The following is a 24,955-nucleotide window of genomic DNA, read 5'->3' on the forward strand; positions in this document are numbered from 1 at the left end:
ATGAAACTTCACTAAGGGAAAAGGAAAAAGCTTAATGCCACCGCGCCGCCGCCCCGCCGCGCTTCCGGCTATATTCTAGTCTGAAATTTATATATCTATGTAGTTAAAACATACATAAAATACATAGGTAAAACCACGGTAAAACTACTTGGGTAGTACCTATTAATTCCAAGGGATGATCGCACGGGAACGTGTGATCGCACTAATGACTATCGCACCCAGATTATGTCAATGTCAAAATGTCATTTCAAAAAAGAGATAGCTGCAATCCTGATGGTTCTCTTTTGCCCTCCCAGGCCCGCGAAGTATTGATTTGTTTACAACTAGCTCAACTGGAGATTTTCGAGTATCCTAGCTATAGCTATATTCTATAACCTTGTCAAAAGCGATTGAGAGATAATATCCCTTTTTAATTACGGCTTTCCGTGCTAAAACTTTATCAACAATTTCTGCTATCAGTCCCACGCGCTGCTCCAACTTTGGACCACTTTAAAAGCCTCAATTATTTACGTTCGTGGCGAGTTGTTTTATCGATTTCACCTCCTTTCGTGCGCTGATACGTTGGTGAAGTATATAATAGCGTGCAACTCGATAAGGATATAAAAATGTGCCACAGATCCACTATGTGTGTCAGTGCATATGATTTTTCCAAAGTAGGTCAGACGTAAGTACATTTTCCATAATAACCGTAAGTTTATAACTGGCCAGCACGAGTATAAGATGTTTGTTTATTTAAGGTGCAAGAACGCGGTCCCAGCGATGAAAACTGACATGGTTATGATTTAAAAAGTGCATGAAAGATCAATAGTCATGTATGGGTTGTTGATTGTTGGATTACAGGCCGACAATAAGGTAGAATGGATAGCGGCAGGCTGGAGGCGGTCCCCAATGGGACTGTGCACTTGGACACAGTAAGAGCATTGCATCAAACTGTAGTTTCATTGCGGACTGCATTGGAAGTGTCTAAGAATGAACTGAGAGCTTTAAAACAGAAGTATGAGCAGCATTCTCAGTGTACAGAGTATGCTGATGTAATACAGAAATTGACTATTGAAAATCATATATTGAGACGCAAGATAATAGACTCGGGTTGTGAAGATAGAGAGTCTCCAGCACAAAATATAAAATTACAAGTGACTTACAGCCCGCGGCCACAAAGTTCATTGGATCGGTCTATCGGTGATGAAGTGGTGATACAGACTGCTACGACAGATGTCAAAGGCTCTGTAGAAGCAGAAGTTCCTGTGGAAGAAGAAGAAAGTCCTGTTGACACAGAAACAGAAGAGCCTCTTAATGAAATAGAAATATTCTGTTCAACAGATAATTTAAATCAGCCTGAAGTTAGCTTTGCTGAAATAGTCCCATCTCCAGAAGTTGATGTGAGTGCAGAAATAAGTCCTCACAACAACACAGAAATTGAAGAAATACATAGTCAAATAACTACATACCCCAAAGAAAGTATTGATACCCGTCAGCCAAGTTTCAAAACAAAATTGGAGCTTCTTTCAAAATTTGATGTTAGAATCAAAGTGAAGAGTGCGAAAGAAGGTGTAATAATATCCAGTACAACATCTGAGAGTGGATCTACTGCTACTGATGAGAATAAAGGAAAAGAGGACAAAGATAAGGCTAAGTTTGAATTTGAGGAAAGAAGGGAACATTTTGAAAACACTGAGGGTGTAGGCGGCAAGGTTAATTTGAAATCAGTGGCTACTGAAAGCATTAAAATGGCAGTGCCGAATGAAAGTGAGGCTAAGAACAAAGTGGACAAATTTAATGTTCAGGTGAGGATCACTTCAGAAGAGAATTTAGTTGTGAAGGAGAATGTTGAGAGGAGCAGACGCAAGGACACACTCAACTTGGATGTAGATGACTTGAGTCTGAGGTGCGTACCGTTTTACCATTTATTTCTTTTGTCTCTCTTTGTTTATATATTTTTAAAGAAAAATATATTTATTTATAATTAAATTTTTTTAAAGACATTTTATATTTTCCTGGAAATATTTTTTATAATAATATAATTGACTCTTTTTTAAAGTAACAAGTGGAGACGTATTGGACATCTCCATTTGTTACTTTTCACGAATAATTCTTAACTTTTTGGTATGAAGATAGATGAGACCTTGAAATGTATATTTTTCTGTCTCAAAATTCCATTGCAGAACAATCAGATGTACATTTGCTGTATAAAATACAATTCTTTTCAGGTCCCTGTCAGAAGGTGACAACTCAGTTTTTTCCGAGGGCGGCGCGACGCCGATGAATCCGGCAGCAGAAGACAAGTGTGACCCCGAGGCTGGCAGCGGCAACGAGTCGGAGGAGGTCGACGATATAGAACTTATATTCACCACTGATGAGTCCAAGGATATGAGCAATTTACAGGTATAACTTGATTAATAGTTTCCATAAGGGTCGTAAGTGCGAGCGAGATAGATATAGAGCAATGATTTATGACCGAATGGTTTGTTCTTTTCGTGAATACTATATTATTTATTGGTTATTGACGCTGACTGAATAAAGTATTTTAAGGGATCAGGGTAACTTTATATGAAACTTTCAAAATTTAATAAGTTTCCTACCTATATTTACCCTAAATAACCCTAAAAATGTAGGTGATGTATAAACTGTATTTTAACTGTGAAACAATTGTTACTCACAGGAAGACCTTGTCTCTATAAGGGAGACAGACCACTGGACGCCAGTTACCACATCGACCACTCACTCCACTCCAGTACTCATCAAATTCCACACCCTCGATCCAGACTTCCAGCCGGGAGGCGAAACTTCCGAGAATGCTGAAAATGAGAATCAAGAAAACCGTAGCTTGCAGCTCACTGAGTCCTTAAAGAAACGGGTTTCACTGCCATCTGATAAGGATATACGCCATGTAGCCTTCAATGGCAAAAGTCTCGATCTACCAGGGCGAGGCATACTGAAGAGTTGTGACAACAAGTCTGACAACATGTTGTACAAGAGGAGCCCGAATACAAGTACTAAGAGATTAGACAGTGTTGACAGTTTGACTTGCGAATACAATCGAGGCTTGAGCTTCGATAACACCAAGTCTTCGAGCTTTGAGCTCGGCTCCAGTATGGATATTCTCCATAGAGACGAGAGCATAGACAACTTTCATAAGACACATCATTTAGGGCACCGATTTTCTGTGTTTGCTGAATCGGATATTTCGAAGTGTGGGATTTCTGAAGAAGACTTGACCGGAAATTTAAATGTGAGGAGGAACACTTGCCCTAATCCTTTTCAATACAGGTCAGTGTAATTGGTTTGATTTTTCCTTCATTCTCTCGTTATTCGGATTTATTTTTTAAAACCTTTTGTCTTTATCGCTATTTGTAATGGAAATTAGAGTAAATTATCTTTCGACACAGAGCGCCGTTGCTTATTGGTCCATCGCGCGGCGTCCCTCTGAAGCCCGCGCCGCGGCGGCCCGCGGCGGCGCCGCGGCGCGACAGCGCGGCGCAGACGCTGCTGTCCGCGCTGCCGCCGCGCTGGAGCTCCGAAGGATATCTCGCACATAAGGTTACTGGATAGGACGTATTTAATAATATTTGACAATAGGCGTTAAACATTACGGAATATACCCCGTTTGTTTAGCTATGTAATAAAGGTTAATACTTAATTTTTGTAAAAAAAATAGTGTAAGTATTTTCAATAAAAATAACAAAAACGACTTTATCGCTGAACAATCGGCTGATTGTCAAAAAAACACGTGAGATCCAACAGAAATATAAACTTCAGAATTGTGACAACCGTGTAATGATCAAAAAGTAAAGCCAAAACTTTATTTCAAAGCACTATTATAATTTATTGAGCGACACACGATAGCGCGTTCTAAAACTAGATATCGCCATCTAGTGACATAAATATTCAATTTTATCACTCAACAACTCACAAAAACAATCACTCTGAAATACATCACCATCACTACGCCGAATTGGCATCCCGCGAATTATAAAACTTAGGAAACTAAACAAAGATAAGATGCTACATATTCCTATAGAAATTCCTTTTAGTTGACCCTCGAAAGAAAAATTTAAAAAGAAAACGTGATATATTAAGATAAACTTTAAAAAAGTATGTAATCTGTCAGATACCACTCACGAGCGGCGCGCCGACGCTGCCGCAGCGCGTGACGGCGGCGCCCAGTGTGAACACTGCCGCGTCACGCAGACTGACGGTTCCTAACGCGCGACGCCCGCCCGTCTTGGCCGAGGACGAGCGGCGGGTGTTGCTGAGTGACATTGGTATGAGTTATGTTGATAATATTTGTCTTTCTGAAGAGTTTAATTAAGAAATTCGCCAATATGTTTTAATTGAGCTATTGCGTTTTGGACGTTCGGGTCGCAAGTTTTTGATCGATTTTGAGTAATGCCTTTATCAATTTTGATTAGTTAAGTGAATTTAGTAATTTAACTTGGCATTTGAGTGTATTGTATACATACTTTCATACTCCAGACTAATATTATAAATACAGAAGTCTATCTGTCACGCTTTCATAGCTGAACCACTGAAACGATTATGGTAAATTGATGATTCGAATTCAAACATTATTACGTATTACGCTACGTTATTTTTCAGGCGAGAAAAACGTTTCCGCAGCTGCAAGAAACAACTATAGTATCTTATAAATAAAATTTCATTTCGATACTTATTAAAACGTAGATTTTTTGGATTTGTTCAGATCACTTGGATTTTTTTTTGTCTATAACTTTTTTATAGTAGTTTCAATGTCAATGTCAATGTCAATGTCAATGTCAATGTCAATATGTATGTACGTTTTTATTTGACTATTTAAAAGTAGCAACGTATATATATATAGTATGTTTTTGTGCAGGATTCACTTCGATGGTTCCGGAGCTGTCTCGCTCAGCAGATCCAGTGTGGGCACTGGCCAAGAGGCCCTCACAAACTGACTCGCCTATATCTAACTCTACGTCCAAGTGAGTGAACTAATCTGACTCTTATGCCTTCAGGAATAGGGTCCAGAATGATTTGACGACATGGTGAATGATCTTATTAAATTCACCTGACTATTGTTTATCTATAGCAAAACAACATTTAGAAAACTGGCTGATATATCTGATGTGTAACATATAGGACAGATATCGTAAGAAATGGTGTTTCACAAGTGTTCGACACTGGCAGATAACTTTAGCTAGATTTACCTAACAGTTTCTGTCATCTGTCAGATTACAATATAACATTTTATCAGAAAGGGGTGAAACAGGGCCTCAGTATTGTTAAATTATCACGTAAGTTGATAACGCCGGGAACCGAACGTTGCATTTAGCCCATTGTGTGACATTTGCAGTTCAATATTTATTTGTGTTATTTCTTTATCTTTTAACTTATCGTTTTATTTCTAAACAAATGCTTTGTCATTGTCTGCAGATTCCTGTCGCGCGGCTCGTCGTGCCGCTCGCCGAGCGCCAGCGTGGACCGCAGCTACGACTGGACGCCACACGCCGGATACACACCGCACACTAGACGTATAATCATTTTACAAACTTCTATTTGGTTTTGTGCCGTCTGTCGATAGAGCATCGGGTATTTTGAATATCAAATTTACTGTAGTTTATGGTCTAATACACCTCCTCCCCACTGCAGTGGGGAGTCGTAGCAAGTAAAAAGAATGTATAATTATATCATTTCTAAACAAAAATTAAAATGTAAATTATAAGTTTTATATTTAATTTTGATTATTTATTTATATAAGATAAATAAAAAGTAATTTTGAAAGCAATGACTGATATGCACGACGACATATTTAAATCTCAAGTTTAAAAGGTCACAAAGTAAAATAATATCAAAGGTAAAAAAAAATGTAACTAGCCTATCTAAATTAAATTATTAAAAGTAGTTGCGTGTGTTTCGTCCCATATGTACGTCGCAAGAGAGAGAGAAAGGTATATATTTCGAGTAATAGTATCTATTTTATACAATCCTTTTATATAAACGTAATGTTCCAGTGGATTACCGTCCGTGGCGGAATTCCCTCCCGGACGTGCGTCGCGACGATACTGAGGAGCTGCTGTGGGAGGCTGAGAGGTTCGTGCGAGGGTCTATCGAGAACTTACGAGCTACGTCTTTGGATTGTGAGTACTAGGAATAAGTAGCAATGTAGTCAAATAAGCACAATATCCGGTATTCAAGATTTAGTATTTTCTTGTTAAACGTTTAGTTAGTATTTTTTAGTTTTTTAGTTAATTAAAGGATAATTGAAACGCTTTTTGACTTCAGGTTTAGTGATGTCGTTTGTTCCCACTGTCATACGTCGTATTGATTTTTCGGTTAAGAAACCGAACGAAGAGCCGATACGATATTGGGGCCTATTTTTTACGGTTTGACAAAAAATTATTTGATGGGTTGAAGAGATTGGAACATCGCTCGACTAAGTAATACATTTACGAAATATTTTTTTTTTACCTAAAGTCATGACTTAATCAAATCTGAGTATAAGCCATATATATTTTTTGTTCTAAAAAAAAATCTAATTTGACTTGATTGCAACTGCCCTATTATCTTTGTATTTGTGTTTATTTACAGTGGAGGCCGCCCCAGGGTCCCCGGGTGGGGTGGGAAGCCGTGCCCTCATAGCTGGCGGCTCTCAGCCCTACATCCCTTCAGAGCCGCGCCAACTGAGACTGGGACACACGGTCAAGCTGATATCGCCGCAAGGACGCGTGTTGGTGGGGCGAGTGAGGTGAGAAATACTAGCGATGGGTCCTATCTCTGAGGATTTCACACATGTTTAAGCTGATATCTCCGCAAGGACAGGTGTTAGTGGGACGTTAGGGGTGAGAAACACTAGCAATGGATCTCAAATTTGAAGATTTGACAGTTAAACTGATATCTCGAAAAAGATTGTGATTTAGTGGGACGAGTAAGGTGAGAAACACTAGGGATGGGTCCCAAATCTTAGCATTTGACACACGGGCAAGTTCATACCTCCACAAGGACAGGTGCTGGTAGGACGTGTGAGAAACACTAGCGATGAATCACAATGGGCCCCGTTCATCTATTCAAAATTTCAAGGTGACAATTGTGTTGCTTTTATCAGTATTTTTCTCACGTCAGATTGCTTTAATTCTTGGGATCCAAAGTCTGTTCAATTACAAAATGAATACACATGTAGCCATACGTTTGAAACAATTGACCAATGACGGCACAGCATTAAGAAACGCGCCGTGATTCTAAGTGGTGGAACATGCTCTAAGTGTTTTAATTTATGCATTAAACTATTACATGTTTTGCAAATAAAATATCTTTATGTAATATTATTGTATCTAATAGAAAGTAAAACAGAAGCGAAAAGAGGAAAAGGAACACCAAGAAAGACTTATATGGATTAAATAAAGGAGGGAGCAAGATTGATGTCGTACAGGGAGATGAACGAACTGATGGCTGAAACTGAAGAGCGAGTTGGAAAGAACTCCTACAAGAACGATGTTCTTGAATGTTGAATGAAATATTTGTTGGAATGTATAAACACATAACCAGTCCCAAATGTCACTGTCAAGCATATGTCAACGTATGCCATATAGGTATATGTCAAAAGACAAAAAAAGAAAATTATCTGTCGCTTGTGCTCTATCATTACGGTGTGTCTCGTTGTGCTCCAAATAAATGTAATAATATAGAATTCCTGTTCTTTCTTTTATGCCCAAAACCTATAAATATTATTGTTTTCAGGTACGTAGGTTTGGCGGGCAGCAGTGCGGCCACGAGCAGCGTGGTGGTGGGCGCGGAGTGCGCCAGCGCCGGCGCCGGCCGCGGCCGCAACGACGGCACTCACCGCGGCCGTCGGTACTTCCTAGCGGCGCCGCATTGCACTGCGCTCTTTGTGCCCTTCAACAAGATCGTCATGGCTTGGCCCAACTAACAAGACATAGGTATGATTGTGAATCTTATTACCAAGTGACAAAGTTGAATATTCAATGACATTAAAGTGGCCATAATACAACGGGAATCTGCATAGGTGTGTTTGTGAATCTTATAACCAAAACGCAAGGTTGAATATCCAATGACATTAAAGTGGCCATAATGTAATGGAGTTCTGGATAGATTTATTTGTGAATCTTATTACTAAGACTCAAGGTTGAATATTCAATGTCATTAAAGTGGCCATAATCTAACGGGGTTCACAAAGACAGGCGTCATTTCGCGCGCCAATTTTAGGCCTAAAAAGCATGTACATGTTTTTCCAAGGCATAGGCAAAATGATAATCTTTGCTCATGAAATTTATTAGGAAATAGATCTAATTTTACTATGAATAAGGGAAAAAAGTATGTCCCAATGAAATTTGCGTCTCGTTTAATAGTGATTTAATGTATTATCGAAATATATGTCATGCAAGTTGTATGATCTGTGGTGTTATATGTCCAGAAAATATTATACAACTATAAATATAGAATTTCTACCTAGGACTGGTTAGAGTGAGCCCTGCTTCACAAATATTTCACTCTTGTAAATGTATTTAAACTCATGCGCAAATAGCGGTGTTATGAAGATTCGCGCATGCGTCTATTTGTTTAACATTGTGCCAACTCCACACTGTCGCCGAACTCAGGCACATGCCGACGTGAATGCGTGAACATTGCGGAGTTAGTATGAGTGTTTTTATTCACCGCAATAAGAAACCCGCAATGTATACCGCATCCGCCAAAGTTTAGCGAACTGTTCGACGACAGTGTGGAGTCGGCATTGAAGTGTGCATACACTGACAGAATGTGTTCGTTTCTTATCGAATGTGTTTTTGCTACTTTCGACTTTTATGGACACGTACCGCCATCTAGTGGCAAGCCTGTTAAAATATCAAGTTGGGTTGCCTTTTCAGCTTACCCCAACATTTTAAAATTATAGTCGAAAGTCGACTTAATTGCATCTGGCTTAAGGTGTATTAGATAATATTTCTTAGTACTATGTATTGCACGGAAAATGAACATGTGTATAGATCTTTATATTAAAAAGAGTATATCTTTTTGTAGGTTGTGGTAAAGTGGAACTAATGATTTATTGATGTAAAAATAACACAAACTTTCCATTATGCCTAATATATAAGTAGTAAATATATTTATTGGTTGAAAAATACTTAAATAACCATCAAGGTTCTTGAGTAAGTGCTAATTGAAACGGCCTATTACCAAAGAGATAATATATTTAGACCAAAGAAAAACGATAAAAAGTATAAACCAAATGTATTTTCTAGTCATAATTTAGGAATGTAGTAATTTTTATGACCATGCGAAGTCATATTAATATTGCGACTAAGTAGAAAAAGTGAAAAAAAAATTGTATTATAATAACAATTTCAAGTAGATTGGTTGTCTGTGGTAAAAAAATGCTTTCGAAAATCGGGTTTTTTAAGCACAGTCGGGTTTTTTCCACAGGCGTGGAAGATAAAACAAATTCTTTTTCTTCCAACTATATGGTTTTAACAATTCCTTTAGTTATATACACAACATATCTTTGTGTTGGCGATGGGAAGTGTTCTGAGCAAGTAGATATTGTTTAGGCTAATTTTATGCATAGTTGATGTGTATAAATGTAAGCCTTGAAGGCATATGTGTTATTTGTCTCTTTTCTTCATATCCTCATTGATATAAAGCCGAAAGGGACAGATATTAATCTTTTAACTTTTAATGTTGGAATGTTATTCAAAATCGACGATCTCTTTCGTTAATTTATTATTTTTATCTGTGTGATCTTAAGTGTTGATACCTGATTGTCGTCTCTAGGTCTAGTCGATATGGTAGTTTGCGCTAAACGTCACCAAAAATTAATATATTATAAAAACATTAGCAATATATAGTATACGGCCTATTGGTTATTGTAAAGTTTTTGAATGATCCAATCTCAATTCGATTTGAATATTTGGGTCAGAACTGTAAAATTAGATGAGAAACATAAAAAAGCATTTGAATCAAATATCCGGAAAAATGTTGGTTCGTTTCGATAGGTAATTAATAATGTTTATTGCTTAAAATAAATAATTCGTAGTTCCATCTAGTATGTTATAAATATAAGCTTATATTTCTTTAGTTAGTTGTCACTTGCTCACGACTCTTGAAACTTGGTGCTCTTCAATATTTTAATTTTATGTCTATTTATACTATAATTTGATGCATTTTTACTTAAAATCCATTTGTGTATTCAGTGGTATGTTTTATATATATAGCTTTCAAAGTAGTTATTGTTAATGTACAAAAAAGTACACTACGTCATTTTAAAGTCAATTTACAAATGTGAATTGTAACTGGTGATATAGACGAATGATGTCACTCTCAAAATTTATGGTCAATCCAATATATATTGCTTCATGTCTATGCACAAAAATGATCTCTTTATATATCCTTGTTCGCATGTACAATCAACGAAAGTTTTATCGCGTTTTTACTAAAGAAATCAGTCTGATACAGAAATATATTTTTATTATACACATTTTTCTGTAGCATTTTTATTATTATTATTATTTATAACTAAAATATTTTCTGTTGGATGTACATGAAACAACATATCGTAGCTTGAGCTATATTTTCATAATATAAAATACCCTAATACAATGCTTGATATTGATAATACAATATTATATTCGAAATGTAATACAAAAATATACAATTATTACTACAATATAGGCTTTGAATTATATATGCATTTTAAAAATTTACACGTTATTTAGTTTTCAAAGTATTTTAGTATCAATATTAAAAAATGTGAAAATAATTTTTGTTATTTAAATTTATATTAATGATTCATCAACAAGGGCCAGGAAGGGTATATATTACTGCAAAAAGCACATACGATGTGATTGTGTGATAGTGTCTTATTAGATAACGGTTTCTAATAATTAGGTATTGATAAATTGAGATCTGTTTTGGAATACCCAATTTTTTTTACATCACTCCCATTCCAATACTAGCCTATTCATTATTTATTAATCAATATTTCAGTATTTTTAATAAATACTGAAATATTTATTCAGGGCATTTGGCAAAAGATTTTAATTTAAAAAAATTGGATTCCAAATGCAAAATTTATATGATTTGGGTATTCTAAAAGTCACATCTTCCTAGATGTGACTTTTAGAATACCCAAATCATATAAATTTTGCAATGTTATGGATTTCTTGTAGGGAATTTCTGAAATGATCTCGAAGATTGAAAAATATTTATTTAACAAATAAAATCAATGTTTTGTTTGTTTTTACAGAGTGAGATTTGTCAGTATTAAATTATCAATTTCTTATATTGATTGATAGTTTATGTGTAACTAAATATCTATGGTTATGTTATTGTTTTAGCTTTAATCTAGTACCTTCTTTAGATATTTTTTTTAATGATAAATAACAGATTTATAAACATATATTGATTAGGTGCTTATTTTATATATCTGATTTTTACGTATACTTAAATATATTTTGAGATTTATTTGCAACTTTGATATAACCATTACTTATTTACAAATAAATATCTACTAAGCTAATTAGTATTACGATGTACGATTGCGATTCATTAGTGTAGAAGTTATATGTTTATATATTGCTGAAAATAATATAAAAAATAATGAATCTTCGATTGATTACAATAAAATAACTGTTTTACTACTACTCGCGGGTTCATAATATATAAAATACTTACCTTGAAGATGTATTATATATTTTAATATAACGTGAAATGTTTAACGAAATATAATTATTCAAACCAAATTTTATAATTGATTATAAATGAAGGGCTTTGTAATCTGGTGTTCACACAAATGTGCCAAATAATTGGCTAAATCTGCTCTGGCTCAACACTATAAAAATATTTAAAACTGTATGGTGCAAATGTCACCTTGTTGTTATAATGAACACGATCTGTCACTACGATTGTATAATTAACAAATACAGAACAAAATGATACGGATTTTTGAAAATAATAATGACATGAAAAAATTCTGGAATCGAGCGGGAATTGTATTATTGTAATTACAGATTTTTTTTATCTCATTATTATTTTCAAAAATAAGTTAAAAAGCATGTGTGACAGGTATAACAAATCCATTTAAAAATGATAGGTACGGACTTTTTAAAAGAAATATTTCATGAAAATTAATCTATCCATTGGTTGAGGATCCTAGTATTTCTTTTCTCAATACCTATTAATAATGTCTGTCTGTCCTTTTCAATTTATCTAATTAGCTTTTCTTCTGGGGTTTTCTTGAATGTACAGTTGTCAATGTTTTAAAAGTTCAAATATTGTATGTTAAGTATCTGCTATTGTAAAATGGTTGTTGACCCCATAAAGCACATATTGGTTCGTGTAACAGTTTTCTGAAATGCTCTTGTATAATATAAGCGTACCTTCTAATATGTTAGAAAAAAATGTCTGCCCTCTACTCTCTTACCTATAGATGGGTGATTGTCATGTTAATACAGTTTCCTATTGATCTGCAGGCAGACTATAATTGTAATTCTGTACTGTTATTAAGAACAAAATCTATTTTAAATATCAATGTATGAGGTTGTATGTTAAATGTACTTATATGTATAAAATAAAACACAAAATTTTTATAAAACTTTTATTCTTTACGACTCATCAGGTCGATGGTGGAAAATACCCTGATTTTTTAAAATATTAAAAAGTTTAAACAAATCATAGCAAAAACAACATTTAAATAACAATAACAATTGTGAATTTATCTAAAGTGCACCATGTTGACAAAGATATGCTTCACAAAAGTAAAAGGAAGAATCGACTGAAGGCAAGATTAGGGAAATGAGCGAGACAAGTGTAGAAGTGACAAGATTTTGAAATATAGAAAAGTAATATAGAAGAAAATTGAAGAAGTTAGAAGTGATAGTGAAGTGAGAAGTGAATATATAGTTGACTTAGTGTGAGTGAAAAGATAGAACATAATAGCACGAAGTAGAAGGGAAGTAGAAGGACTAAAAAATATATAGACACAGATAGTACAGTATAGATACAGATAGTAAAATAAATTTGGGTGCCAAATAACTTCGTAGAATAAAGTTATGTTATATAGTCAAGGAAAGAGGAAGGAAAGATAAAGAAAAAAATAGTGGAGATATAAATAGTTGACATGTAGAATGATACAATGAAAATGAAAAAAGAGAAATCATGAAAATATATAGATAGAGTGGAAAGTAGTGATAGTCGTGAGGAAGAGTAATAGTAGAGGAGATATAACATGATAGTAGTGATATAGTTTGTTATAGTGAAGTGCAGAAAAAGATAAAAAGTGAAGTTTAAAGTTAAAAGTATAAGGAATACGTAGGTGATGACATGGAAGGTATTATTCTCTATAAGAAAATGCAGTAAGATAAGAAAATACAAATTACATAGTAATAGTAACAATAATTGAATATAATAAGAAATAATAAGCGATAAGAAAGGATAGGAGATAAATTCCAGTTCTCATAGATAGGTAGGAATATATAGAGACACAAAAGAGGAAAAATGGACTATACGAAGAGGAAACATGGGTAGAAAGTATGATTTAAGAGAAATTAATGCTAGAGCTTGTTTACTCAGGTACTGAAAGAGAAACGAGTGAAGGTGTAAGTAGTAGTAAGTTGGAAATTCTAGCACAGTGTGAAGCGACAAAAGAAACAGGGAGTAAAGGAAAAGAGAGTGAGAAACGAAGATAAATATAGAGAGAGAGAGAGACAGAGAAGTGGGAGATATAAAAACAGTCAGATTTAACTATTACTTTTGCAAATGTCACTGAAGAAAGTGTCAGTTTGTACTTATTTACGTCTTAACAATTGATTTATCTATCACCAAATCTTCTTTGACAACTGTAGTTGACAGTGACCTAGTTCTTAAATGAAAGTTTTTCATCGATTACTTTTTTACGGTTATAAAACATCGGCGATAAAACTTAAAGCAAGGTGAGATATGAAATAAGATGAAGATACTGAGAAATATATTGTAAAGGCTTTGTATTTTTGTATACATATAATAGTGAATGGATTATTTAAAGCCATTGTCGTGAATGAAACCGAGAACTCGCTCGTAGGAATGAAAGAGAGAAACAGAAGCGAATGACAGAGTAAGGACAGCATTAGCAGAGAATGTAGAAACAAGACAGATGATGCAGTGATGTAGAATGATATAGTGATTGATATCTTATGAAAGAGAGGTGTGTATTATAAGCGACGATAGAGAATCAATAAAAATATAACACGTTGAAAGAAATGTATGAAGTAAGAAGTATGTATATGAAGGAATAATTGAAATATGCATTTCAGCAGGTAGGGGCATCTTTTTAGTAATAACAGGGCATCTATTATATATACATATATACTTCAGACATATAAAGAAATAAATATAAAACGGAAAGTAGAAACAATTATATATATATAATAGTGAAAGTATTATGATATACTCATAGAAATACAAATAAGACTAAGGTAAAAATGAACACAAACATTTTAAGGATTTGTGAATGAAGTAATTTAGATTGTCATAAGCAAATAGTGTTAATAAAAGAAGAAAAAATCATGAGTGATTTCGTAAAGTAGAAAATGGCATTGAGAAAGTGCGAAGCGAGATGATAGAAGACTGGAATTGTATAGACATGACACAATAAATTAGAAATACGGTATAGAAATTTATAAATAGGAAGGAAAAGATAAAGATTTTTTATAGTAAAAAGTAATTCAATTATTTATCAAAGAAGGCTTTTAGTAGAAGATATAATAATATTAGATAGAATAGTAAATAATAGAATGAGACTCAACAAAGTAAGGTACAGTGTTTAAAATAATGGAATTAAGAATCAAGGAAATTTAAAAAAATTGCATATTACAATTCGTTCGGATTATAATACTTAACATCGTGTATATATATCGAGTGTATTATTACAATGGTGTCAGATTTTATTCATGTCGTCTAAAGGCATCTGACATGACTTTTACGACTACCTACCCCGCCATCTAGTGGCAGGTAGTCACACTAGTGAACTAAACTGTCAACCAATGTGCAGGTTTCCTCACGATGATTTCTTTCACCGGAAGCAAGTGGCGCGAGTATGATTCGAAACTGGGACCTTTCGATCACAGACGGAAGGTCTTAACCACTGGGCCACCACCGCTTCAAAGTGAAAAATATATATTAAGGATACCTACTTGTAAATGATATGCATTTGAAAGTGAAAAGAATAGATTTAAAAACACGAAAAGAAATATGAAATGTATAGTACAGTAATTGCATAAATGCAGTGAAATAAGATGTAAATGCCATATAGAATAGTGTTAATACATTGAAAGACAATAACAATATGACTGATAGATGATGTAGGAAGTTTCTCTACAGGTAATGCAGACATTACATACACATACATACATATTTGTATGAGACGAAGAAGAAAGAAAAATGAAAAAATATAGGTAAAGTCATTAATATGTGTTGATAAAATTATGGTGCAGATTTGATAGATATGAAAGTAAATACATGCTCAAGACTGAATATTAAGATTAAAAGAAAAGTACAAATATAGTGAATACTTTTAAAGAAAATAGATAAAGAAAGCTAAAAATAATGCCATAAAGACGATTAAAGATTTAATATCATAATAAAACAGAGATACTGAAGAACATAACTGAAGTAAAAGTGTCTAAGAATACATGAAGATTAAAGAAAAGATTGATAGAGGAGATATAAACAGGAAGAGAGTATCAATTGATATAACAAGTGACAGAATTAAATGTAATGAACTTACGTACTGTGCTGAGCCTACTTAAAAGCGAGAAAAGGTCATGAAGAATAAGACAGATAAATAAGAAAGGTAGAAGAAACTGGGGAGTGCATGCAAGATAAACATTATGTATGAGAAAAATAAAGATGTTACATATTACAAAGGTATAATGATGTTAGATTTCAAAGGTTAATAGGTATAAGAACTGAGTAGATTGATAACAAGTGAATAAGTGAAAGTATTCTGGCAGTGACAGACATTTTGTGTTAAAATTATCGAGTAATGATTATTATGAAGTTATTAAATGAAACGAAGGAGAAAGTACAAATATAGTATATTATTAGACATAAGTATAATAGAATAGATAGGGAACGAATTACGATTAAAAGGCGTGATTTTTAGATATAAAAGTGAAGGTAAAAGTACAGCTAAGGAAGAATGAAAAACAAGCGAAAGTGCATATATAAGTGATGCAGTAGTGAAAAAGTGAAAAGCAGATAGAAAGAAGCTATCATAAGTTAATCAAATAAAAAGAAATGAACTAACATGGTGCATATCACAGTGTACTTTTTAACAACTTACTACTAACAAACAAGGAACTGGTTTGTCATAAAATTAAGTGCAACAACAGCGGAATTGACCGTTTTGAACAAATGTGCGGTAATTCTGCCCATAAAGACCTAACTAATGGAAATAATACTGTCTTTGGTAACAATAAAATTTGCAGTGAAGACTGCGTTTGGTGTTTGGCAAGTGTGGCCTAAAATTACTTTCTGTAGCCGTGATGGTCGTCATGGTTGTTGATGGGGTAGTCGGCGTACCATCCGAAGGCTCCGTGATCCCCTGTGTGTGCTCCAAAGTCGACGTATTCCCCGAAATCTGGGGGCCTTTCTGCGAGGGAGTCTGCGCCGAAGCTGGCTGCCCCTGACACGTCCTGATGGACCTGGGGCTGGACGCGAAGCCGTGGTTGGTTCTCTTGTTGCTGATGCGGGGCCAAAGCTATAGCTGCACAAATAAAATAATTGTTAACTTCGTTGGTATTAAGACGATGAAACTTCACGCAATATTTCAACAAATTACGGCATAATTTGATGTACCTAAGTAGTAATTTTGTGCATTAAACACGACTATATACAACTGAAATAAACACTAGGTCGTACTATGCACGACGGTTGGGGTAAATGCTAACCTGTGTTCACCTACAACTATTTCATACAGTAAAATAGCCTTAATTGACCATTATGTGAAAGAATTCAAGAGATGTGGGTTAATTAAATAAGAAGTACTTGGTCAAATATTGCGCAAACTAAATTTAATGTCTCTATTACAGTTACCATTTGAGCAAATTCAAGAAAGCATTGGGTAATGAGACCATATTGGAGTACGTGCGCGGGAGTTGCGACACCGCAGGCGTAGTTCGCCTTTGACTGGTGAAATACCTAGGTGAGCGGCGGAACGCTACACGGCGCTACTCCACTCGATACGACTAAGTGCCTGAGTCTGCAAATAGTACATTTGATATTGACGCATCGCACCGCATCGCGCTGCTTTGCTGTATTTGTCGTGCACCTAGGGCATGGTTGGAGTTAACGCAGTTCGTCTCTGGTGAAATACTGGCTGGTTTATGAGGCCTGATTGATTTACAAGTAACTATACTGAATACAAATGGTTTCGTTCTGATTACTTCTGGTTTCAATTTTGTGGCTTGAATTGAAATTGACCTCATAAATGTAGAATGGTACATCCATTCTACATTTATGAGGTCAATTTCATATTAGGTACTATTTAATAGTTAATGAAGTCGAAAATACATGTCTTTGTAAAACTGCGTAGATGTAACTTGTGAATTCCCCATAGGACGTTTTTCACGCAACATTATCGTTTTATCACGCGGTTCAATAAAGCAAGAAAAAAATTCTATATAAAAATCACATCCGTTCATGTAAATAAATCTGGCATAATAAATACTGGCTATAAAAAATAGCTTGCCATTTTTAATGAAGTCAAACCACTTAAATGGACTAAAAAAATTGTGATAACATCTAATTTCTTTCCAACTATTGTGCTCAACTACTTTTTCACAGTCGGTTAGCGTCAGACGAAATAGAAAACGCGTTGCGTAACTTTTTGGCGGGATAATACAACAATGGAAGAAAGTAATCTTATCTTTTGTATATCAGTCTGACGCTTGTATTGAATATATTAAAGAGGTGAGACGTTGCTGCATAGAAAGTTTATCCTTTGTATACATAGATGGGTTTACGCCCAGTTTCTCCCAAAAAGTCGCAAACCCAACAACAGATTTGCGCCCGGCTGTTTGAGAAGGAACTGGGCGTAAAGCTATCTCTGTTTGTATACAGTGAAAGTGACTGTGATTGACAACCATGCTAGAATAATACTACGGATCATTTACGACAAGTTTTAGTTCAAAGAGCGGGGCAAAAGATAATCGGCCTTAGGAATTAGCGTCGCTTTCTTTGCTCGACCTCCCAGTTACCTTGATTCTTTTCGCGTGGATATTGATTTTGTAGTTAACTTTATTGATTGTCAATAAGTAGCTGTTTTGTACGGCCTCGTTCAAATCGCTGTATAAACACTAAATATTTGGTTCTCAAGTGTTACAAAACAACGACTATTATGTGAAGGCTGTATGCGTCAAATATTTTAAGCTGGTAGTCTATTGGGTATTGACTGAGTGAAAAAGTAGAATTGGTCATGGAATTAGTAGGTACTCCGGTACGAAGTACTTACTAAATCCATGGACATGGTAGTATGTTAGGATTTTGAAAATCGAATATTTATATTTCATAATATTAATATTTCATAATGTGTCTGCCTGCTCCCGGATAATTATTTTACTTTTTTGTTGGTCTATGGTTCGATCACCAAAGGAACACATCAAATAATTCTAAGATCGAAGATATCTATTATAGATTGGCAAAGATGCTTACTTATCCCAGCGACGAAAACTGGAAAATTTCTAAAACTTCCTTAATTATAATTTTCTTGTAAATTATTTTTAACAGCGGCGACGGCTTCATCAGCAGAACAGTTTGCGTTTGCCAACCTATGTAAACTGTTCTAACAAAAATGTGTAACAGTTACTCACGTTGATGATACTGCAACGGTATTGGTTGATAATCCTGGCTGTAGAGGTTGGACAGAGGCGCGGGGGGCGGGGGCGGCTGCAGGGTCTGCCTGGGCACCCTCCGGACGCTCAATTGGGACAGGTCTACGAACGCGATCTGGTCCGCAGGCACCGCGATGAAGGACGGCATAGCGGCTGCGGTCGCCGCTAACGTTACCAGGATTATCAGGTGCTGCAAATAATTTGGCTGTTAGACATTTGTAGCTTTTAGAAAGCAGCGAAGCCCCGGGAGGCAGCTACTTCAATATAATTTAAAATTTTACTTTGAAAGAAAACCGTATAAAAAGGTCTAATTTCTGAATAAATCTTTGTGAAAGTCAAAAACAGCAGTTCATGGAGACAGTTTTAATGTAATGTTGCGTCTAAATAGCACTAATATAATTATGGTACACCTCAACTAACCCAGTCAATTATGAGGATTGTTTTTGTACAGATTGAAAAATAAAGTGAGTCCTATCGAATATTGTGTATAACAGACTTTAATTCAGATTGCTCTGGTGCTCTGCCTGTCTGGTGTCTGCCTAATATACAGTTGCAATCATGTCCTAATTCAACGGCCTCATTGTCAAAAAACGTCCTCCATTTTAAAGATAAAGACGAAGATAAGAAAATCAGAAGTGTAACGGTTGCAACAGCTGACAAACGTTGGCCCATATTTATCAGCCTCCCAGTAACCCAGCACGAGACGATATTACGTTCGGTTGCGCAAGCGCAAGTAATTGGATTGCACGCCCGCGCTGGACCGTTTAAATGTTATTGTTTTGTTTTCTAAGCTCTGAAACAGAGGCTTTTAACAGTGAACGCGGACAACCTTCGTCTCGTAACAATGGCTATGTGTAACACATTATGTGGTCTTCATGTTGGCCTAATTTCGAAAAGTTATTTTGGCGGAATATTCAAGTCGGAGTTATAACAATAGGGATTATAATGAATAAGAATAGGCCTTCACAAGCTTTCTTTCTCATATCAGTATACCATTTTAATACAATCGAATAAATATTTTCGAATCCCTTTGTTTCTGTAAGTGCCATATTAATTAAGTAGCACAAAGAAGCAACTATATAAGCGTCAATTAACATGCTGTTGTCTTGTTAGCTTCTTTACAACAACATAATATTTACAAAGAAAGAGAGATTACTTGGGTAGTTGATAGATAATTTACTGCCCGGAAAGAAACCGACAAAAATAATGGCGTCGTAGGAAGTGATTCGTATGCAGCTTTCGCCGGGAGGCTCATTGCAAAAAGTCCTAAGAGGAAACTCTATATAGTATGTATATATACATGTGGGAAAGTGATTTCCTTGAAACACCTTGTCTAGTTGGTCGGACTTGTTTGTGTTTATTAATTCAATGTTGCTAACATTTCCTTTCTGCAATATTCCTGGCAATAATTGCATCGATTGATCTTTCCGTTGGTGTGAATATTTAATATAGTCTCTCATCTAGTCGTGTGTGCGGTTTCATTGGATGGCTGAGTTGGTTGGTCAACGTAAAAAATAAACGTTAAAATTTTGAAGATTATTTATCCTTGGGAATGCTATATTGTCGCCTTGTAGCTGCCAAAGTCATGTGTCCGTATCTCGTACAACGAGATCCACAAGAAGATATGAAGTGGTTCTTTATAAAGTTGATTGTAAAAAAAAAATTACTTTAGCGCCCACGTGGGTGGATGGCATTTAGGTTCACCTTGTAAGGTTTGATTTACAACGCCTACAAGAACCTTTCATTTTTACTCGGACACAAGTACGGAAAGGGGATTTGTGTGCTTTATGTAGGCGGGATTTCGACAGCTATAGAGAAACTTTGTGTAGATACTGCACTTCCATATATAGAAACAGGAAGCAAACGTTGCCAAACAGCCTACATCATACACCGGTGCAGATCGCATATTTTTTATGTTGTATCAATAATGGAATGGATTTCGAATCTGACGAAAATTCAAGTCGTTTAATAATCTTAAATTCAAATTCAAATCATTTATTGAGAAATTAGACCTTCACAGGCACTTTTTCTTGTCTATTTTTATATTTATTTTTATTTCTCACAAGCTACAAACTACTGGCATTTCGGAACGACCACTGCTGAGAAGAAATGCCGAAAGAAACTCACTTGAACAGTGTTGGTCCCTATCATGCCAGATCGGCTTACCATTATTGTTTCTTACAATGTTTTTTTCTAATAATATATAAAAGTACATAATGTACATAGTCAAAAGGTATTAAGGTAAGGTCTTGAGATTTCACTTAATTTCACGTTAAGCATGATAGGATAGAATCTATCGCCTGTTGACTGTAAGGGATCCCTACATGGGATTAGTCCACAATTTGTATCTGTATCTATATGTTCATTTTAATTTATGTAGGTATATACATACCTACGTAAGTATTTTTCGCACAATAAAGTTATTACAAACCAGATACTACTACTTAATTTTATAGAAATTTCTTCCAGTAGACCTGCGAACGAACAATGGAAATTTTTGTGTATTATAGAGGAGCCTAGTAAGTTAATGTTTGCTCTAACTGTGGCATAACAATTTAAGTAGTTTCCTGTAAAACGCAACAAGTGCTAACTCACGATTTGCTTTCGGACGAAAGGGAAATTATCTTTTATGTAATCGTGACGCGACGTTGGCCGCCGCCATATTGCCGAGACTATTTTTTTCGCGCCGACTGTTACGTTTGGACAGATAACAGTAGAAAGTAGAGTAAATACGATTTCATGCCATCGTTAAAGTTATTTATAGTAATTGTATCGATTATAATCGATTGTGAACTTTCTTGGTACGGTTATAGATTTACAATTTATTGTTTCAATGTTTAATGTTGATAGCGAATAATGAATTTTCCGCTTTCATTTCTTTTGAAGTTCTCATATAATTTAAAATAACAGCGCAATGGACGAAAATTAATTAAAAATTTTACAATGAACTTCTCTACAGCAGTATGAAGTTTTCAATAGTAAAGAGGACATACATATTAAACATTACTTTCTTCACACAAAAGATATCATTTTGAAAGTTGGATAGATACTTTCTAAACGATTTACTCCCTTACTCATCTGAGCGTTTTCTTCCTTCCTCAGTCGTATTGTGTCTGAGCTCAGAGTTCGCTTTCCTACTTTTAAAATACTAAATGATTTACTATATCATATTATATATCAGTTACAATAGCCGTTCCTGCTAACCTCGGGCTGCCTCAGGCCAGTGAAAGGCCCCAATGCCACGCCTCAAATGTGACAAACATTATTACAATTACTGCAATCATACTGCCGGCTGGACTGCACAAGGTCGGCGCAGAAATACTTAAAGAGCTTCCGGAATTGGTTTATATTGTTTTTGAAAGTGTTAAGTAATTGGCATATTATTTCTACAAATTAATTGGCAAATTTAATTTCGCTACAACAATAAGGCTTTATAAGGTTCCTTATTTATTTTGGAACCCTAACAAATTGGTCAAGTGCGTGTCGGCCTACGTGCAATGTTCGGAAGGTCTCAATGAGCAGTGTGAGCAGCAGGAATCTCATTGTAAATCGATTCTAAATAATAAAAAGACTTATTACTATAGACTATAGGCAATTTATAATTATAATTTAGATAGCGAGAAACTGTTACATTGATACAAATTACAAAATGCACCACAAACCCGACTGACTACTTTTCCGGTTTCACGCTCGGCTGTAATGCCAAAAGCCCAGAGTCTGCTTAAAAATAAAGCTAAACATTTTGAAGATTCAGCAGTGATTTTACACGCGACATCAACCCTTCGGGGATGCTATTGTTCCTTTTCAGTCGCCAAGGCTGTGGCTGTGTCCCACTACTACACTGATATGTAGTGCAATTAAATTAATCGTCATTAAGTTTGTATTTCTACCCTAGGTACAATAAAACATTACAACTTAGTATTATGCAAATATGAATTCATTAGCATCAATAGTTTCCCCATCAGGTAATAATTAAATTATGTACTTATTTAACAATGAAACTAGACTCGATAATTTGAACGATATATTTAAGGTCAAAATCGTGATAAATATTCTTGTTGGATTGTAAATCATAATACTTAGAATAGTAGTATCTCAAGTTTTTTTTCGTAAGACGATCTGTGAATATTTTTCAAATAATATACCACAGAGACCAAAGACAAAGATTTAAAAAAAAGATTCACAAAATAGTGTCCCAGGTTTTCATAATCTGTGTGAGTGCAGAAAAAAACAATATTATGTATGGAATTACAAGCTAAATTAAAACAAATGAGTCAGGGAAAATTACGAGTCTAAATCTAGAGATTTTAATGAAATAACGGAAATGACGAATAAGCGAAAATCTATGATTAAAATTTCTCGTTGCAAAGATTAATGATTAATGGTCATTAATATTTTTTCCTCGATTTGCTTTTGCGAGATTTTCCCCAAAAATTTGAGTGATAATTGAAGTTTAGGTCTATACTACAATTCAACCGAAGTGACGGGTTGATTCTAGGTTAGGTAGGGTGATAAATCTGTTTATATCAGCAGGCCTACCATCAACTTTTACAGAACGATTCCAATGCAACTCAGTTCAATTTAGGCACCTAAAATGAATCGCATTCATACAAAAAATTAAGTCGATGGTACGAATTTGCGATGCAGTTCAGTTTAGGTCGTAAAGTGGATCGCGTTAAGAGATAATGGTAAGCCCCCAGAACGAGTTTTTTTTCGAGTACAAAAGACATCAACGAACACAAAAAATTAAAGTTTTAAAATTATATGTTCATACTGTTAATAAATTTTTATGGATCTTGGGTAATAAACATTGTTATTTGTAATTAAAATGATACATTCAACTCCTAAGTATATTTGATACTTAGGAGTACAGTACCTAAATTCATAAACTTATATACTAGCTTTGTAAACATAAAAGTCATATATTTGACAGATACAACAATTTCAAATTTTAATTTATATATATAAAACTCTTGTGTTACTGAGTGACTGACTGACTGACAGACGAAACTACTGGGCGCAGAAAGCTGAAATTTGGTGTGTAGGTTCCTAGGACAGTGTAGGAGAGCACTAAGAAGGGATTTCCTGAAATTCTCACAAGAAACGGATTTTTACTCACATACATGTGGGAAAAAGCTAGTAGCTTATAAAACGCGTAGCTACTTAGTATATATTTAGCTATAAAATGTGCAAATATTGACTGGCCTTGTGCGTTACGCTCCGATTGTCAATTATCGAATTAATTACTTACTTCAACTGATAATTAAACAATAACTAGGTCGCAATAACACGCTCTACGCAACCCATTAGCACTTGATGATTTTGTAATTAATCAGGTATTCATGAGTTTGCACGTCTTTCAGAATTTTTTCATAAATTTTCCACGCGATTGAAACGTAGCCAAAGCTTTTGCTAAGATAACTTTTCTTAATAAGTTATGACTAATATTTATGAGAGTGAAAAATAATTTGGGTTTTTAAAAGAAAAGATATTATATACAAATCATTCTTAAGCCACACAAAATTCTTGACTAACATTCTCAAAATATTATGTAACCTAATGATCAATAAAATTATGTTAATTTATTTATACATTCGTTCAACCTAAAAATCATTTCCACAAAACAATTCACAACATTCTCAAAATAAAATATTATACTTCAAGACCGCAAAAAATATTTTAATTTATTTCAAATCAACCTTTTATCTTTTATTCAAAAAACGAAATCACGAAATCAAAACAAAAGTGCATCACTATCGTATACATAACTGGCCATTATCACAAAAAATTATTACGTCAATTAATAAAAAAAACAAACAACGAAAGTGAAATTAAAAATGGAACTGACCATGTTTTGAACGCTGCACTGCTACGTACACTTCACCACGCTCACATCGACTGAGCTCGCTATAAGTTTTGCTACAATTTTTATAGCAACAGCCTTTCGTGCAGTTTCACTTTCCACTCGGTCCGGTCCGGTCTGATCCACTTTTTTACGGTTGCCATGAGGTACGCCTCTTAAGGTAAACAAAGGAGTCGTTCTACCCCCAGCTGCCGTGAATATAATCTTTACAACTGGCCATATGCTTCAGTAAAAAAAACGGGTT

General features: G+C 34.8%; 3 protein-coding genes across 3 annotated transcripts in view; 2 read left to right on the top strand and 1 right to left on the bottom strand.

The window, feature by feature from the left end:
- Positions 1-24,955, top strand: part of mts (microtubule star) — a 99,328-nt gene that overhangs the window by 50,633 nt on the left and 23,740 nt on the right. The gene's annotated exons all lie outside the window — the stretch shown is intronic.
- LOC128675136 (uncharacterized) lies at positions 269-11,079 on the top strand. The gene is made up of 11 exons (XM_053754299.1): positions 269-664; positions 738-1,885; positions 2,208-2,382; positions 2,660-3,267; positions 3,387-3,537; positions 4,109-4,262; positions 4,853-4,958; positions 5,410-5,507; positions 5,988-6,113; positions 6,565-6,721; positions 7,711-11,079. The coding sequence occupies exons 2-11, from the start codon at positions 858-860 to the stop codon at positions 7,898-7,900; spliced, it is 2,793 nt and encodes a 930-aa protein (XP_053610274.1). The 5' UTR covers positions 269-664; positions 738-857; the 3' UTR covers positions 7,901-11,079.
- On the bottom strand, positions 16,037-24,846 carry LOC128675144 (uncharacterized). The gene is made up of 3 exons (XM_053754324.1): positions 24,697-24,846; positions 18,828-19,038; positions 16,037-16,723 (listed from the first exon to the last, which is right to left on the bottom strand). Exons 1-3 carry the CDS (start codon positions 24,697-24,699, stop codon positions 16,485-16,487), a joined length of 453 nt encoding a protein of 150 aa, XP_053610299.1. The 5' UTR covers positions 24,700-24,846; the 3' UTR covers positions 16,037-16,484.

The sequence above is a fragment of the Plodia interpunctella genome, chromosome 14 (genome assembly GCF_027563975.2).
Source record: "Plodia interpunctella isolate USDA-ARS_2022_Savannah chromosome 14, ilPloInte3.2, whole genome shotgun sequence".
Taxonomy (NCBI): domain Eukaryota; kingdom Metazoa; phylum Arthropoda; class Insecta; order Lepidoptera; family Pyralidae; genus Plodia; species Plodia interpunctella.

Excerpts from the sequence above, each read along its gene's own strand:
- LOC128675136 (XM_053754299.1), top strand. The coding sequence starts at position 858 with ATGGATAGCGGCAGGCTGGAGGCGGTCCCCAATGGGACTGTGCACTTG. Across the intron at positions 5,508-5,987 it reads ATACACACCGCACACTAGAC|TGGATTACCGTCCGTGGCGG; the intron begins GTATAATCATTT and ends GTAATGTTCCAG. Across the intron at positions 6,722-7,710 it reads GTGTTGGTGGGGCGAGTGAG|GTACGTAGGTTTGGCGGGCA; the intron begins GTGAGAAATACT and ends TATTGTTTTCAG.
- LOC128675144 (XM_053754324.1), bottom strand. Across the intron at positions 16,724-18,827 it reads ACCGTTGCAGTATCATCAAC|CTATAGCTTTGGCCCCGCAT; the intron begins GTGAGTAACTGT and ends TTATTTGTGCAG.